This window comes from Dromaius novaehollandiae, chromosome 10 (assembly GCF_036370855.1).
Source record: "Dromaius novaehollandiae isolate bDroNov1 chromosome 10, bDroNov1.hap1, whole genome shotgun sequence".
NCBI classification, from domain to species: Eukaryota; Metazoa; Chordata; class Aves; order Casuariiformes; family Dromaiidae; genus Dromaius; species Dromaius novaehollandiae.
In genome coordinates this window covers 2,821,471-2,840,344 of record NC_088107.1, presented here as the reverse complement: position 1 = coordinate 2,840,344, position 18,874 = coordinate 2,821,471, and the positions used below count along the sequence as shown (strand labels likewise).

The window sequence follows — 18,874 nt, the reverse complement described above, 5'->3', positions numbered from 1 at the left end:
TCCCGCCCCTCCCTCAGGGCCACCCCGGCTCCCTGGGCTCGCTCCCGCCTCTCCCCTCAGGGCGGCCCCAGCTCGCTCCCGCCTCTCCCCTCAGGGCGGCCATAGCTCCCTGGGCTCGCTCCCGCCTCTCCCCTCAGGGCCGTCCAGGCTCACTCCTGCCTCTCCCTCAGGGCGGCCCCGGCTTCCTGGGCTCGCTCCCGCCTCTCCCTCAGGGCTCCCTCAGCTCGCTCCCGCCTCTCCCCTCAGGGCGGCCACAGCTCGCTCCCGCCTCTCCCCTCAGGGCGGCCCCAGCTCGCTCCCGCCTCTCCCCTCAGGGCGGCCCCAGCTCGCTCCCGCCTCTCCCCTCAGGCCTCCCTCAGCTCGCTCCCGCCTCTCCCCTCAGGGCCGCCCCGGTTCCCTCAGCTCGCTCCCGCCTCTCCCCTCAGGGCCGCCCCGGCTCCCTCAGCTCGCTCCCGCCTCTCCCCTCAGGGCCGCCCCGGCTCGCTCCCGCCTCTCCCTCAGGTCGGCCCCGGCTTCCTGGGCTCGCTCCCGCCTCTCCCTCAGGGCGGCCACAGCTCGCTCCCGCCTCTCCCTCAGGGCTCCCTGGGCTCGCTCCCGCCTGTCCCCTCAGGGCTCCCTCGGCTCGCTCCCGCCTCTCCCCTCAGGGCTCCCTCAGCTCGCTCCCGCCTCTCCCCTCAGGGCTCCCTCGGCTCGCTCCTGCCTCTCCCCTCAGGGCTCCCTCAGCTCGCTCCCGCCTCTCCCCTCAGGGCCGCCCCGGCTCGCTCCCGCCTCTCCCCTCAGGGCCGCCCCGGCTCGCTCCCGCCTCTCCCTCACGGCCGCCCTGTCCCCTCGGCTCGCTCCCGCCTCTTCCTGAGGGCGGCCCCGGCTCCCTGGGCTCGCTCCTGCCTCTCCCCTCAGGGCAGCCACGGCTCCCTCAGCTCACTCCCGCCTCTCCCCTCAGGGCCGCCCCAGCTCGCTCCCGCCTCTCCCCTCAGGGCCGCCGCTCCTCTCAAGGCCGCCCCGCCGCCTCCCCGCCCCCGAAGGCGGCCCTGCCTCTCACGATCGCCCCGCCTCCCGCGCCATGCGCAGCGGCCGCGGAGCGCCGGGCCTGGTAGAGCGGCCGCCGCCGCGATGCAGCGCACGGAGAAAGTGCTGCAGCTGCGCGGGCAGCAGGGCCGCTCGGTGCGCGTCGTGCGGGAGCACTACCTGCGCGCCGACGTGCCCTGCCGCAGCGCCCTGTGCTGCGCCGCCTGCCCGCGCGGTGAGGGGCTGCGGGCGGCCGCCAGGGCTCCGCGGGGCCGAGGCGGCGGGAGCGGGGGCGCCGGCCGGAGCCCGGGTGCGGCGGGAGGAGGTGGCGGGGCGGGGGGGCACCGAGGCGAAGGCGATCGCTGGGCCGGGCGGGGGCGGCCTGGCAGGACCCGGCGGGAGAGCGGAGCGAGGGGCAGCGAGGAACCGGCTTAAAAGCGGCGGCCGGGGGGGGGGGGGGGGACGCGTTGTGCTGAGCGCGGGGTGAGGAGGGGGCGCGGTGCGGGGTTGGGGGGCGCGGGCCGGCAGAGGACGGAGCGCTCATCGCACCTCCGGCCGCGGCGCCGGGGGGAATCGGGCGGTGCCGGATCAGCGACACAGCGAAAATGCACCTTCAGAGTAAAAATCGGATAAAAAATGAGGTGCTAGGGGGAAAAAAAAGGGTATTGAAAAGAGAAGTTGATACAGGATTTAGCTATTATTATTTCGCTTTTATTATTATTATTTAATGTTGTTACCACTGATCCAAAAATTTTGTGTAAATTCCATCTGTGTGAAAAAAATCTGGTATTATTATTATTGTTATTATTATTTAGCTTTTAACGGTGATAAAAGGCTGAAGGATCGTGCCAGTTTGAAGGGGGGGGAACACCCGTGGTTTTGCACTTCCTTTTTTCAAAAACGCACCAATTCCTGCAGGGCGGTGGTGCATGGTGCGAGTTAAATCCTGTTTCTTGAGTGTTGTTATGGGGCCAAGCAGGTACCTCTGAAACTTTGGTAGTTGGTCCACAGCAGTTAGTTTGGTTCAGCAGTTAAATTTAATTGTCCATGTGGTGCCTGGCCGTCTTGGAAACGCGGAGACTGCTGGCCTCCGTGATCTCTAGCTTTTGCGTTGTTTGTAAAAACATAGTGCAGTGCTATTATGTGCATCACAGACCACCGTGTGGTTGTTCGCTGATACTTCTGTTTTTTTGTTGTTAAATAACACAGTTTATTTGGTGCAAGTAAATAAATGGCAGCTAACACAGCATGTAAGATGTTTAAATCAACTGAATTATCTGCTGGCCTAAGAGAAAAGGCTAAGAATTATAACAGTTTTTCTTCCGAACTGTAGTTGACAGATGTTGTCACTTCTGTTTTGTTTTTAGGTGCCTGCTGAGATGGAGGGCAGCAGTGCAGTGTATTACTGCTATTCAGGATGGCAGGGCAAGGTTGGAGTCACTGCTCTGTAACGGGCCTAGGAGCTGTAGACATGTGTTAGGTATTAATTCCTTTGGTTATGAATTCCCTAAGGATAAGTTATAGGCACATGCCAGACCAAACTCTTGCCTCTCTCTCCATGCCTAACTTCTGGATTTAAATGTAAATTGTGCTGTAATCAGTGTCAGAATACGTCCCTTCGTGATTGTTCTCGGTAACTCAGAAGCGTGGTGAACATTTGTTTTCACTCCTGACTCTTCATGATGTGCTGAGCAGACCTATTTCATGCACTGTGGGAGCCTGCCTGCATAAATCGCATCCACAGATATTTTTAATGGCATGCTGTGCCTAAAGTTACTGTGATCTAGATGTGTATGTTAGGCAAGGATAGCTTAATGTGAGCAGATTGCATGAATCTTCAAGTGATACTTCACTCTTAATCCTCTTCTGAATTATTAACAAAAATTAACTTTGTTATATGTGTTCTGCCATCGTCCCTTATATACCTTCAGCGTGAGATGCAGCCACGTGTCACAATGCAGAATTGTGCCCACTGGATTCACGCTTCTCGGGACTGGAGTTAATAAACCTGACCTGTCAGGATCTGTAGAGTGAATAAAATCTGCCAGCACTATTTTAAGTCCGGCAGTTCAGTGTTTGTAATATCACAAGGGATAAATAGGTGTAGAGAGAAAACGCAGTGGAGATCCCAAGAGAAAAAAGTTTTGCGTAATCTCTGAAGTATCAAAAGCAATTAATTAATTTGGGGGTATGTTTTAAATTTCTTCTGTGATGGGTTTGCTGTGATATTTTGATGGAATATGATTAAGATATGGAGTCTCGTTAGACAGAATTAACTATGATGGTAGTAATTAGATTTGAGAACTTCTCTTTACAATAGCATTGCTTTGCTCCATGCGCACCCTTAGGTGTTTAGGTACAGAAGAGACCCTGCTGTAAGTGGATAGTGTTGAATGGTGAAGTCTGTGGAAGCAGCTTAATGGAAATATTCATAGTTCTGCACGCTTTAAATAATTCCACAAAAAGATTTTCTGTGGCAGATGTATAGTGTCTCTTTTTATGTGGAAGTAGAGAAAATTGGACTGTTACCTGCACTTTTCAAGTGACATCCTTTTCGTCATGAAACCAGGTTGGTTTTTTTTACTCATTTAGATAGAATTTACACAAAATTTTTGAATCGGTGGTAATGAAAGGGCTCAGTCACAAATTGGAGGCATCGTACCATAGAATCGTACCACAGTAGTCATTAAAATTCTGTTGCTCAGAAAAACAGATATACCTTTGAAGATACACAACTAGGATTTCCTCGCATTTGAAATTATTTTTTAAAAAAGACAGTATTGCAATTGAAAGTTTAAATCTTTAAACTTTGAATTATATTTTAGATGGCAAGTTGTTGTCAGATGATGTGACTCACTATGTTGTCCCTGACTGGAAGGTGGTTCAAGATTACCTTGAGATTCTGGAGTTTCCACAGCTGAAAGGTATCATTTTCATGCAGACAGCATGTCAAGCTGTGCAACATCAAAAAGGCCGCAGGTACTTACCCTATACTAACTTATTGTTATTTTAGACTGAAGTAAAGATATTAAATTTGTAAAATGCGTATTTAAGCACAGTATGCTTAATTTGTTTTTAAGTCTTTCAAGTGTTTTGATGTGATTTTATGAACGGGAAAGAGCTACGATCCCTTGGAATACAATGCCCGTTCTATTTTCACATGATAGGAACAATATTAATCCTATACTATTAGGAACTGATCAGATGGCTTGTGACAGGAATTGATGAGTCTTTGCAGCAACAATGTTAATTTCATATGCTAAAGCCAGATTACGCTTCTGTTTTTGTTCCTGACGTGTTAAAGAATGAACACGTCTTTGAGAAGCAAATAGTAATATCATTATATATCTTTCCAGATGTTAACCTGTATATTGCTATACCATATAAGAGTGCAATTTTTTAGGATCAAGGTCTTATATTTTTAAGGCACAGATACCTTTTCAGAAATAGCTTTTGTCCCAGAAGTGATAAAATAAGTTCCTGAACATTTTTGGCTTTTTGTGCTCTGAATGGTCTCTTTGGAAAAAGATTCACATGTATAGTATCACAAATATGATTAAAAATCTGAAGCATTCATCATAGAAGTTAAAAAAGCCTACTTACAGATGACTTTTTAGGTTTTATCATCAATGGTGGAATTTAAGAATAAATGCATTTGTTTATAAATGACAGGATTTAGTCTTACACGGTTAGAATTCTTTAGTTTTCCTTGCATTTTTCAGCTGTACTTTCAATTGGAGTTAACATAACATAATCAAAAGAAATCACAAAGCTGTATTTGTCTCTTTCATATTCCAGACAGTACAACAAATTGCGAAATCTGGTAAAGGATGCCCGTCATGACTGTATTGTGTTTGCTAATGAATTCCATCAGCATTCCTATCTGCCAAGAGAGAAGGGAGAATCCATGGAGAAATGGCAGACCAGGTTTGTTTTAACCAATCTAGTTTTGCACAAGACAGCATTGTGACACTGTGTCTAGAAATGTTAGTAGGCATTGGATATGTAAGAGTCGGTACTCTTGCTCTACTTAGCTCTAGAATAGTTCACAATAATTGAAAGTCTAGATTGTCCTTTTGTGATTAAAAATGTGTCAGCATTGTTTTCTTAGAAAGATAGACAAAAATGTAATTAATTAAGCACAATAATGATACAAATACATTGGATCAATTTAAAGTTATGCATTGTAAAGAATGCTTTAACATAGTAAATAGATAAAACACACTTTAACTGAAGTGTTAGAGGTAATGTCCAATAGCCTACAAACAGCACAGGACTGGACTCCTGGCAGTTCCAACTTGCTTTTCACAAACTTGCACTGAGAGGAATGCTATGTTGTATTGCAGCTGGGACACACGTTGAGTTATTAGTGAGGAAACACTTTATTTTCCCCTATTCTCTCAGTGCTGATATAAGGCACATAAAAATTCTTGAAAACATAAGATTTTTGCAGCTTGGTATATATATCTCAAATGTATGCATGATAAAACATAATCACTTTTATACAAAGCCTGGAAATGCCTATCCAGTTGCAATTGGGATATGCCAGAACTCTTGTTCAAACTTTGCTTTTCTAGGAGTATTTACAATGCAACAGTCTGGTATTATAATCACTGCTTGTGTCAGATGCCAGTTGTTATGGTAACAGAAGATGAAGATGCTATCAGGCAGTATGGAAATGAAACGGAAGGAGTGTTTGTGATTTCCTTCAAGGTAACGTATCAGAAAAATAGAAGGTTGCCTTTATGCTGCATCAAAATGGCAAAGCAAGTACATTAAACCAAATGTATAGTGCAAATCATTCTGGAGTTTACATGTAAAAATACTGTAGTGCTAACTCATGACTTCATTTATCAAAGAAAGCAAAGATGTCAATGCTGGGAATGTCATCAAAATCAGTGGCAGCAAGTAAAACAGAATTTAGAAGGAAAGCAGCACCTCCAAGGATAGAGGCCATCTCTCTTAGGATCCCTTTTCATTGTTTTCAAAGAATTTAGTGCTGATAAATAATAATCAGTTGCCTCAGCCAGCAATCTAAATCTGTAGTGCAGGTCCATTAACAGCAGTAACCCAAATATCCATCGTATTATTCTGCCCAGTGTACTTTAGCCTTGACTGTTTAGAATACTCTGATGTGCAAGAAGATAGTTCATTCTTCATTTGGTTGTTGCTCTCTGATGCTGCTTGTATTCAGCAGAGTATGTGGATGGGAGGTTTACTTCTGGCTGTGAAAGGATGTTATCAGACCATGAACACATTTAGGAGAAACCAAGATCAAAAAGATTTACCTTAAAGTTATATAAAAAAAATGGTGCTGGTTGTTTCTTTTTCTTTTTGAATTTTTGTGAGACAGTGGAAAATGACCTAAATGTAGTGTACAAAATCATATAAGAACTGTGAAAATAATAATGGGGGGCTTGTGTGGGGTATGTTGGTGATAAAAGTTTGTGAACCTCTAGTCTAAGATAATATCTTAACAGTAATGTTCTTTTTGTTGTATTCAGCCAATGTATTGGGTTGAATCTGGAACAAATGCATGGTGTTTAGAACAGACACATGATTACCACTCAGAAATGCTATTTGAGTACAGCACATGAGAACTTTCCAAATGAAGCATTATTTAAAAAACAGAGACCTCTCAAACCCATTGCCTGTTTATGTATGTGCATACAGAATTACTTGGATAACTTTTGGCCTGACTTAAAGGCTGCCCATGAGCTCTTTGACTCAATAATTCAAGCTCGTCGTGAACGGGAGAGTGAAAGTCAAGAAAATAATGGAAAAGAGTATCCTGAGCACTTACCCATGGAAATACTGGAGGCTGGGGTCAAATCTGGAAGATACATACAGGTAACTTGTTATTTAGAGAGCATACACAGAGCAGTGCACTCTTGTGGTATGCCCCCTTAGTTTCCTGAATTGAACTGCTTAAAAGAACCAGTTATGAAGAAATATCAGTATAGTGGGAAGAGGGGAAAAAAGATATTTTAGGAAAGAAATCAAAAAAGCCAGACTAAGAGTTTGGAAGAAAGGGAATGTAAAGAAGTTGGCTATTGAAGTTAGCTAAGGAATAATCAGCAAAAATACTTATTCCCATTGTTTTCCTCTCAAATAGCAAGTTGCTCAGGTGATAGTTGCTGAGAGTCTCAAAATATTTTTTTCACTTACTTCTCCTTGTAAGCATGCATTTTTTTTCCTCTTGGAGAAGGAAAAATGAGAGTCTGTTATTGATGATCTTCAGTTTGATATGGATTTTTCTTCAGGTTGATATATGTGATATAGCTGTAAATTGAGAAACTAGGTATACCAGGCATATCATCAAAGTTCAAAATAACCTACATATCAATAAAAACTACTAATTTATTGAAAATATGTTTAAACCCCCAAATTTTGTACTTTAAAGTAGGCACTTTTTGAGGTGTGGCTATCTCATTTTTTTATCTGTTTATTACTTTCTTTTAGGGTATCTTAAATGTCAATAAGCATCGAGCACAGTTGGAAGCTTTCGTTCGACGTCAGGGAGTTGGCAGCAAAGAAATAGGTGAAAAGACAATGAGATGATGTACTCAGTGATTTTGGGGGGAGAATTACATGTTCCATGCCAACCTACTGAAGAAAAAGTAAACTAATAATTTGTCTGTGCTTACCTGAGGCCCTGTAGCTGTATCAGCTGTTCAGCTATTAAACAAGAAGATGAAAGCTGAGATACTGCAATACTGGAGTTTTCTTCATGGACCAGAAAGGATGTTGAAGATTATCCCATAGTGCCTCCTGAGAAAACAATAACCCGTGTTTCCACCTTCCCCTTTCTTGATACCGTTGGCCATAATGTTTTAGATTCATCTGTCCTACTAATGGGTTTCTCTTGACCTCTTTTAAAGTTGAATACTGACGCAAATTGTTATCTTTGTGCTCTGCTCTAACTTCAGATATCTACTTGTGTGGTTGAAATAACTGTTTGCATAGGTGTTGGCTGGAGTAGGGAGCTGGTCACTGTGAACATAATATGCAAATTGTCTTTGGGATCAGATCGGAGCACGAGTATCCTCTTTCTGGTATGAGTTAATAATAAATGGTTTTGCAGGAACAGTGCATTGTCCTTTCACAGCTATATCCTCCTACCTTTCAGTGATGAGAAATTTCAAATGTTCCTGTGACAGAGTCTGCAGCCAGACCTTTTTTTTTTTTTTTTTTAATTGTTTAATCTTTTAGCCTGCCCAAAATCGTGTGACAGTGGTTTCCACAATTTAATTATGTGTTGTGTGTTTTTAAAGCTGCTGCCTAAGAACAATGAACTCATCATAGCCTATGAAACCTTTTATCCAAGAGTTCAGGGAAAAAAAAGGAGGGAAAAATTTTAGTTTTCTTGCAATACCGGTTACTTGCCAATAGTTCTTTTTGGAAGAAATCATATGAAAAAATGTCATCTTCTGCAAACTGTTATTTCAGCAGAATGCTGCCAAGATTAGAGGGATTTGAATGTTCAGCTGTTTATAATTCTGTTTCTTTTTATTTTAAATTTAGAACTTCAAAGTGACATACTTATTTATGGAGCCAAAGCTCGAAATCGTGCAATCCATGGTGATGTGGTAGCTGTTGAGTTGCTACCCTTGCATGAGTGGAAAGGAAGGACTGTTGCCCTTTGTGAAAATGAGACTGAGGATAAAACACCTGCAGACACCACTGGTGATCCTATGCCAACAGGTAAAGTACGATACGATTTTTTTTAAGAATACTTCACTTCCTTGGTCCAAACTGTGTTGTACTCTTCATTATATAGTCCCTTCCCATATTTATGTGATTAATTGTCACATTTTTGCACCATAATAAATTCCAAGTGCTTATGCCAAATGAAGGTGTTCTAACACACCTCAAAAATAAGGCCACTAGATTTTTTTTCTATATTTGAAAAAACACTTTTTCCTCAGTTTCATTGTCCGAAATAGCTGAATCATTGTATGCATCTTCCAGAAGTATGAGTCTTCAATAGATAGTGTGTGTGAAAAAATCTCATCTGAAACATTTAGTTTGATAAAGTTATTTGACTGAAAATGGGGTGTTATAATGGTAAGATGTTCATCAAGGTTGACAACAGATGGTAATATCAGTCTGACTTGCAGTATTACCATAGGAAACACTTGGAGTGCAGACTTCGATGAATTCTTATCAATTTAATCACTTTATTTAAAAGAACTGCTAGTTAAGGTGATGTTGGTCTAGAAGATAAAATTTTGAATGCTTTGCCACCCAAACACATGCTGTCACTCTTCACAGCTCCACAAGACACTAACTGCTATTCTAATACAAACCCATTTACAGAGCATGCAGTTAAGTCATTCAGTATCACTCTTGATTATACAGAATGGTAACAACTTCCTTCTACTTCCTTGAATTCAAATAATATTCAAGGCTAAATTTTTTTGTAAGTGGCGAAGTGTCCAGCTCCCATTACAATCTGTCATGCTGATGTATCATGGGAACTTTGATTCTTATTTGAAAATATTACTCTACAGGTGTAGCTACCTTTATGATGTCTTTTGAGTTTGCTGAGGTCAGAGTTAAAAGTTTTAGGAGATTAGTTCTTCTTTTCCGGCAATAAAATGCTGCATAATTTTGGTCTTTACTATTAAAAAGTTTCTGTATTTTTTACTAGAATTGGCCACATTTCAGTAGAAGACTATGGGAATCTCCCTGTAGTTATGTACTGTATCAATTTAAATGTATAAAATAGGTGAGTGTCCTTTAGAATGAAGGGCACTGCATAAATAAAAGCCTATTATAATATGGCTGTGCCAATGCTAATTTATAACAAACTTATTGATTTCGAATGAAACACTTGTGATTCTTGAATGGTGCAGTAGTCATGAAAGTGCTATCTACATCACATTAGACCCCTGGTCTAGTGCAGTAGATGTATGACCAATATGATCTGTATACCATATCTTGTTAGCGATTGTAATGTGGATTTGTACACGTTAGTTCATATTAGAAAATAATGAATCCTCTATACCTCACATGTATTTGCTTTCCTGTTCCTATTTAACTATTTAATATATAGCCAACAATGTTCCTTATTAAAAGGCAAAGTCGTTGGAATCATTCAAAAGAACTGGAGGGATTACGTGGTCACTTTCCCCTCCAAAGAAGAGAGCCAGTCCCAGGGCAGAAATGCTCAGAAAATCCTCGTTACACCTTGGGACTACAGAATTCCCAAAATCCGGATCAGCACCCAGCAAGCTGAATCACTACAGGTAGTTTGACATGAGCGTTTCTCTATTTTGTATTCCTTTATAACTGTACAGGTTTCATAAACTGTAATGAAGTTTTCCACAGCAAAAAGAGGGGTAAAACTATTGATAAGTCTGCCAGAGCAGTCCGAGTCCTACCTTGAAAGAATGTGTTCAGCACCTGTCAGAATTGCATCACCTTCAGGTATTAAAGCTTATTTGACTTCTGAATTTGGGCGACTATCCAGGTACCCTGGCATTTATATAATACTTGCTTTGGTTTTTCTAATAAATTAGGGGTCATATTAGGCTTATAAATTGTAATAGCTCTAATGATTTTACTGGATCTGTGACTATATATAACTTTGATGAAAGTACTAAGGAGAGCTTTTCAATAAATGGATAATGAATTATGGTAATTAGCCTGCCATTGCTGTAGAAAGAACAAAAATTTTGTTCATTCCTTGGTGCTTTTACTTTGTAATGTTGAATACTTCTTCACAGCCAAGAAGTAAATTCCAATTGTGTCTTCTCTGATAAAAGAATAAGAAGATGTGTGTACGTCTTGGTTTTACTTGGGTTTTTTTGTACTTCAAGATATACATTGTCTATATAATGAACCCAAATGGGTCTTAGATGAGGAAAGAAATATAATTCTCAGCATCTATTTGTGTATTTCTCATTTTGGGTTTCTTTTTCCTTTTTATAAAAATTTTAGAGTTACCAGTCTCTTTGGATTGTACTGTTTGCCCTTTAATGAGTATTTATGTTGATTACTTATCAGGAGCAGATTGCAGTTCTAACAGAAGAATTGTCTTGCTGCAGGAGTATAGAGTTGTTGTGCGTATTGATTCTTGGGAATCAACATCTGTATATCCAAATGGACACTTTGTGAGAGTTTTAGGAAGAATTGGAGATCTTGAAGGGGAAATTGCAGCTATTCTTGTGGAGAACAGCATTTCTGTTGCCCCCTTTTCAGAAATCCAGGTTAGTCTTTGTGATTAGGCACATTCTTTTCTGCTGATTTTCAGGGTGGTGGTCCTCAAAAAGAAGGACTCTGTTACAGCTGAGGGAGTTAGTTTCTAGCTTTCAAAAATCTGTGAGCAACTATGTATAGAATATTTTTCTAGTATTACTTTTGCATTCTTTGCATACTTTGGTTCTATAGATGCTATGAATTTTTAAGTCAAGAGTGATTTTAATATAATCTGTTCACTGTGGGGAGAAAATTGCAAGCTCTTAATTCTAATTTGAGGTAGAGTTTTAAGATAATGTTGTCTTTAATCTGTGTTCATGGTAATGGTCCTAAAGGGACCTTTTGAAATCATCATAAATCCCTTTGTGTTTAACTGGGTAGGGACCAACTCTCACAGAAAAAATGAATGTAAAAACCCAAAACACACTGTTGATGTTTGCCAGAGCTGTAGTATCACTACAATAATATCAGTTGTTCACAATATGTGTAGCATTCTTTTGGATTGTTTCATACTTTCTGTAAAGTAAATGACTTGGAGAATGCAAAGAAGAATTTGTCCAGAAAGAAAAAGTACAGTGACACAAAACTATTGACAGAGTAGAAAAGGAAAAGCTTATTATATCTAACTTGTAGACTTTCCTTTTTAGAAAAGATATAACTATGGTCATTGATAATGTTTTTGTATAGATGAGCGAAATGCCTGTGAGTTCTTCAAAGAATCCATGGAAAGTGAATCCAGAGGAGGAAAAAAAACGTGTTGACCTGAGAGATACACACTTGATATTCAGCATTGACCCAGAAGGCTGTGAGGATGTGGATGACGCACTGTCCGTTAGAACTCTGCCTAATGGGAATCTAGAGTTAGGTGTCCACATTGCAGATGTAACCCATTTTGTGGCAGTAAATTCTTACACTGATGTTGAGGCCAGAGCAAGGTAACTTATTTTCTAAAAATTATAAAATGTATAGAGCTTGGAAGTTTGTCATGCTGCTCTAAGGAAACACTGAGAAGTCTATTATTTCTTTTGAAAGAGTTCCTGAGCATGGAAGCAACTTATAAAAATATATACCTACTAGTATTCTGCTTGTATTTGGATAAAGTAGGCTTGCTATAGAAGAAACTTTCTGATATACTGCCTTACCTTTTTATTCAGAAATTGCTCCTTTCCACAAAGTCATGATTTAGGTTCATCTTTCCTTAATCACCAATGTTTGCTTTATATTCTTCATCATTTATGATTTAAAATATTTACAAATCACTTATCGGCATTCTAAAGGGAACGAATCTTTCCACAGAACATAGAACACCCTCAAAATGGAATCTTAGATTAATTTAATTCCAGGGGTATTCCAGAGGGCAGGCTCTATTTTGTGTTTTAATATGCCGGATATTCAGTCTATTTTTTATTATTTTCATTGATTTGAATTTAAACTGCTGAATCACTTTAATAAATGTATTACTTTTTGTAGATGCAAAGACATGTAAACTTCATAGCCAGCAGAGATGTTTGGTATAGCCATTAAGTAACCTGTTCTTAGTTGAGCATGCTTTGTACACCCTTAACTCTGCTCTTAATGGAAGCTGAAGATAGAAGAACGCAGAATTAAGCCTGTTCTATACAAATAGTTATTCAAATAATTTGACTTCAGTACTGTGAGTGTGTGTTGTGTAAGAATAACCTGTTAAAGTCATGCCATGTATCATGTTTTGCTGAAGTTATGTTTATACTGCAAACTGCTTGAGAGAGATGCACCCGTGAGTGCTTGTTAGAACAGTGTATGTGCTTTATTCCTCAGGGCAACGACTTACTATTTAGCAGACCGTCGTTACGACATGCTGCCCTCCGTCTTGAGTGCTGACATATGCTCTCTTCTTAGTGGAGTTGATAGGTAAGGTTTTGTAGTATACATGAGGAAGGAGATTTTTACAGCTAATGTAATTATCATTACCAGTCTCTCTAGCAACTGTCTGTAGCTTTTGCATTGTTACCAAATCCTGAAGTGAAAGAGTAGCCATGTGAAAGGTCAGATTTTCTACTGTTGCCCTATTCTTCAAACATGCTGTTACCCCATTTTGCAATTTAAAGGATTGGTTGACTGGCTGACATGAGGATGTACAGGGTACACATACATTAATAGTGGACACATCTGGCTGAGATAATAAAATAAAAATGAATAAAAATACAACTAGAGCAGTGAAACTGTGCTTTAAAACAGATGTGGCCTTATATTTTAGGGGTTCCTTGCCTCAGCAAGTAGATTGGTAATACTGCTGACATAATTGGTCCTCATTTATTGAATATATGGTACTGAAATGCAAGTGCATCAATCAGTGGCATTGCTGAGCACTAGTTTGCTTCATGATGAAAAAAATGGCAAATATAAAAGAAACAGAAAGAAATATGAAAATGTGCAGCAGTTTGATGGGCTTGAAATGCTGGTTTAAGGCTACCAGAAATGTTTATAGAATTCTGATTTTATCTTTTAAGGTATGCTGTAAGTGTCATGTGGGAACTAGACAAAGAGTCGTATGAAATCCTGAGCGTCTCCTACAACAAAACCATCATTCGGTCTGCATACAAGTTAGTCTACGAAGCAGCACAAGGATTATCAGATGGAGACACAAGTGTTGTTGGTGATATCCTCGAATTGAAAGACTTGGATGAAAGAACTAGACAAAAGAAGTTGACTGAACTGGTCTGGGCAATATCAAAATTGACTGATATAGCAAGACATGTCAGGGCTAAGCGGGACAGCTGTGGTGCTCTGGAGCTGGAAGGGGTAGAAATCAGAGTGCAACTGGATGATAAAAAAAATATCCATGATCTCATCCCCAAGCAGCCACTGGAGGTACACGAGACTGTAGCAGAATGTATGATTCTTGCCAACCATTGGGTGGCAAAAAAGATTTCAGAAAGTTTTCCTCATCAAGCTTTGTTGCGTCAACACCCTCCACCACGACAGGAGTTTTTTTCTGAGCTTCGAGAATGTGCCAGTGCCAAAGGTTTCTCAATAGACACACGGTATCTTTTACTGCTTACCTTAAGTGCTTTAATTAAACTTAAGCAATTAACTATTTGAGTACAATTGTTACAAACCATTGCAATTCTGCCTATCAATGTTAATAGAGATTGCATAGCAATTCTTAAAATTCTTACCATAACCTTTCAGTAAGCGGGAGATGATGTTCTAAACAGAAATGCTACCGGCATTTCTGTTGGTTGGCCTGAAAATGTCAATACCTAAATAACTTTGGACATACCAAATACAGTTTGTTTGGTCACTCTGTAATGGTTAAGCTGTGTAATAGCCTTGTTTGCATCTTATTTCCCATAATTGTACTCTGAGAGAGTCCTTGTTTGAATCAAGGAAATTCAGTGGAATATAATAATTTTGAAAGATGCAACATCATTTAGAATTTGTTTGTATGTCAAGATACTATGGAAAAGCTGTAAGCCTCATCACATTGGGAGGTATCATTTCTGGACTGCAAAGAGTGAAGGGCATCAATAGTGTGTCCTTTTGATTTAGATGTCACCTTTTCCCTTCCACCATTTGTGGTCTTCTGTACAGAAAAGTTTGTAGGTCAGCTCACCACCTGCTTTGTGCTGCAGAGAAGTGGATTTTGCTCAAATCCTTCTGGCTCCTCCCAGTCACTGCAAACAAACCTATAGGTGAAAACTGGCTTTGTGTCCAAACATTGTTTTAGAATACAGCTATTACTAAACTGTGTTGGAAGTATCATCCTGCTTGTTATTAATATTTTTATAATAATAATTAATAATTTTTAATGTGCTTCCATATGTTATTTTTAACTGCATGCTATTATGATCAAGGTTAGCATAATTGCCTTCAGAATTAACAGTCTCTTTTTTGACAGGTCTAACAAAGCATTGGCTGAGTCCCTGGATAAAGCAGATGATCCCCACGATCCAATTGTAAATAAACTGTTGCGATCTATGGCCACTCACGCAATGTCTAATGCGTTGTACTTCTCAACTGGCTCTTGTCCCGAAGGAGAGTTTCATCATTATGGTATCCTGTCACTTGCTATTTTTTATGTTATTCACATTATTATTTCTGAACCGCTGGTGGATTCAAGATTGTTTTTCCTTATCACTGCTTCATTTTTTATTTGTAGGACTTGCCTTAGATAAGTACACTCATTTTACTTCTCCAATTAGAAGATATGCTGATATCATTGTCCACAGACTGCTGATGGCAGCCACTCTGAAGGAGAGTAAAGGAGATGTTAAGGATAATGTATTCAGCAATAAAGATCTTGAGGAACTGTGCAGACACATTAATAACAGAAACAGGGTAAGATGGTCATTGTGCCTGTCTCCATAGGCTTGTATGCTGTCCAGTGCAGCAGGATACCAGTCCTGACTGCAGCTTTTGGGTACTACAATAACATAGTATCACTTCATCTGTATTTTAATGTTAAAACGTTAAATTAACAATGAAAGGAGTTCAGAGAAAATTGGGAAATGTCCGTTTAGCCTCATGGGCAAAAGATGAAAATCGGGAAGTTGAGCATGCCAATGTTGTATCCAACTGCATGAGAAAATTGTGCAATTTATCAGAAAATAACTGAAGAATGCAGTGAATATTTTTTTACTTAAATATCTGTTCTCTTCCAATAGTAAGAGTAACTTCATACTTCACCTGTACTACAAGTAGGATTTCCTTTTGGATATAATTTTTTTAGGGGGCACGTAGGGGAATAAGCCATGGAAGAAAGAAACTATAAAGATCAAAGGCAAACAAGCTTTTTAGAATTTTCAGTTGCTTTGTCTTCTTTTTTGGGCAGGCAGCCCAGCATGCTCAGAAGCAGTCTACTGAACTCTTCCAGTGCATGTACTTCAAAGATAAAACCCCTGAGACAGATGAGCGCTGCTTAGCAGATGGTGTTATTTACTCAATTCGAACAAATGGTGTGCTTGTTTTCGTACCAAGGTAAGTTGCTTAGAGCTTGGAGTGAATTTAAAAATAAGACGTGTTATGAGAACGCTGTGAGGACAGCTCTGGTCCTTGAGAAAGGAAGCATTTATAGCATGCCTTGGTGTTGATTGATGACTGCATTTAAAATTTTTGTGATAAATCACAGGCAGCGCTTTTTTATGAATTGACTCTGAAAGAGTTCCCGTGAGGGCACCGAAAGACTATACTGTCCAGTATGTATTTATTTCCTAACAGTGAAAGGCTGTCTGATCGCTTGCCATTAGATGAGGTGTGTTTTTTAAATGCTCTAGCAACTTTTTGCCCAAGCAGCTGTTAGAGCAGAGTAATGACTGCAATATTTATTACCAAGGATTTTTTTATCATAGAAAAGGGTTACCTAAAGAAAAGGCAATTTTAAACTTTATCTTTACCCACATCATAAAGCCATGCATTCCTCAGCCCTCTTTTATTTTAGTATAGGCAGTATGTATGTGAGTTGGGAGCACCTTTTGAAAGAGATGCTCCTTGAACCTTGTAGACAGCAGGAAAATGTACAAGAAATGTTTACATGGTGCTGTTTAAGGCAGTTAAGCTTTTGTTAAGGGCTTGTATCTCAGCTGCCTCCAATTTATCCAAGCAGAAAGCAGTTCTTTGCATGAAGGTAACATTATATTCTAATTTCTAAGCTTTGAAATCTGTTTTTTAAAATATACTACATGTATTCTGCTTATGTTGTAAATCGATGAGTGAATGGTGTAAGGAAGATTGAGTAGCTAGGGAGCACTACTTCTCACATAAGACTTTCCCTCAAGCTGCAAGGAAGGAGCTACCTTTTCTTTCCCTTATTGACACTGGACAATTATATTTTGGATTAGTTTTATGATTTTCCTGTTTGTGAATTCTGGGTAGCAATGCTGTGTGTCCTGCTGGCTAAGGAGTAAAAGAAACATAGAGATAAGAACTTTCCTTAAAAAGCAAAAGACATCAAAAAGAAAGATATTGTATAGGTATGTTAGGTAAGGCAAACGTTGCATGAATACCAGGGACTTCCATGAATACTTCCAGTCCTGCAAACAGACTGAGCTTGGATATAAACTGGCTCCATGTAGGCCGGTCAACTCTGGCACTGCAAGTAGCTTAGCTTGGATACGTGGATGAAGATCCAGAACCTCCCCACTCAAGTAAGGCTTCCTTTCGGAGAACTCAGTGCAAACACTCTGCTGGACTTACAGTACCTTTTCATAGGGAGCTTGCTTTGTGCTCCTTACTGTGCTCTCTGAAATAACCTGTAATGCTGGTATTCTTCCATTACCTGAGCATTCCAGGCACCATCCAATGCACGGATAATGGATCACTGAGAATATTTTACTTTTGCTTCACTGCTTTCCAAACATCTCAATCATTATCTTCATGCTCTATTTCATATAGTATAATTCCCCCACCCCCCAAACACCTATCAGTGTCCCTTAAACAGGGCTATAAACTACAAGGTTTGCCCCTTTATGTTGTTGCTTTTATATAAGCCTAACTGGATTTCCTTTGGTTTCAAAATTAGTAAGAGGTGAAAGGTGAGGTAAGGGTGAAGATTCTTAGAACAGTCTCCCTCTGCTTTCTTGTAGATACGGAATTAAAGCTGCCGCATATATGAAAAACAAAGAAGGTTTAGTCATCTCATGTCAACGTGACAGCATCTGTGAGTGGAAGCCTGGTTCACTTCATCACTTTCGGAACAAAATTACTTCCACTACAACTACTGGGGAATCCGTTACATTAAGCCTATTTGATCACATTACAGTGAGTATTTAATTTGAAGGAAGTAAAAGCAAATAGCATGATGAGAAATAAAATAATTTGTATATTGCTTTTAAGGTGAAAATACTTGTGCATACTTCCCGCTGCCATGCTGACACAATCAAACTTGAAATAATCAGGAATGCACCATACCAGACTCTAGACACAGAGGTTTCCCGGAAGAATTCTACTGTGACAAAATATGAATTAGAGAAAGAAGCAAGTAAGCCAGCAGAGGAAGCCCAACGTGCTCAAGAAAAAGCAGGAGTGGAGGTAATTGAGGAAGAATACCAGGAGTATTGCCAGACAAAGGGAGCAAGCTTATACCAGCTGCTGGAAGAGATTAGGGATTTGGCTCTATTAGATGTTTCAGCTGACATCAGAACTTGAACTGTAACCTAGCAACATCTGCTTCTTGGTATTCTTGTTCATACTCACTTTGTAAGATTTTAAATTTTGTAAAAAGCAGTATATTTAAATCTTCAAGAGTCATTTTAATAAGATAAACTAAATGTTTATTTTTAAATAAGAATTATTTTTGATTATGAACCTGTATAACTTTTAAAAAGGTTTTATACATGATAAATCTCATCTAGCAGACTAAAGACAGTGTGGTGAATCATTTTAAGCATCATTCAAAAAAGCTGATTTAAGCAGTTACCTCCGTATGTTCTCCCTAAATTAAGTTCTTAAAACCCGAACATCTTCTTGCTAATGTCATCCTCATTATTACAGCTGTTTTCTTAAATAACTAAAAGCACATATATAGCTAACTCATTCACACTAATCCAGAATGCAGAACCTTTGTTTATTGCAACTGACATACACATCCCCCAACTACACATCTACACACAACTTCATTTCATCAGGAGGTAATTTATTTCATCTGCTGTGAGTCTTGCCTTCTTAAGTGTACATCTTGATTCAGTTT

The 18,874-nt window shown here is 40.2% G+C and overlaps 1 protein-coding gene across 3 annotated transcripts; it reads left to right on the top strand.

The window, feature by feature from the left end:
• Nucleotides 1–1,012: 1,012 nt before the first annotated feature.
• DIS3L (DIS3 like exosome 3'-5' exoribonuclease) lies at nt 1,013–18,548 on the top strand. 3 transcript variants are annotated; one of them, XM_064517858.1, is made up of 18 exons: nt 1,102–1,240; nt 2,373–2,485; nt 3,831–3,984; nt 4,804–4,932; nt 5,583–5,718; nt 6,679–6,855; nt 7,468–7,546; nt 8,530–8,709; nt 10,087–10,256; nt 11,058–11,219; nt 11,896–12,143; nt 13,006–13,098; nt 13,698–14,231; nt 15,089–15,243; nt 15,350–15,528; nt 16,022–16,167; nt 17,772–17,946; nt 18,022–18,548. In XM_064517858.1, the coding sequence occupies exons 3-18, from the start codon at nt 3,941–3,943 to the stop codon at nt 18,331–18,333; spliced, it is 2,919 nt and encodes a 972-aa protein (XP_064373928.1). In that variant the 5' UTR covers nt 1,102–1,240; nt 2,373–2,485; nt 3,831–3,940; the 3' UTR covers nt 18,334–18,548. The 3 variants fall into 3 exon arrangements, with proteins under 3 accessions (XP_064373927.1, XP_064373928.1, XP_025977455.2); XM_026121670.2 differs by lacking the exon at nt 1,102–1,240 and adding an exon at nt 3,354–3,574 and having other exon boundaries at nt 2,394–2,485; XM_064517857.1 differs by lacking the exon at nt 2,373–2,485 and having other exon boundaries at nt 1,013–1,240.
• Nucleotides 18,549–18,874: the final 326 nt, after the last annotated feature.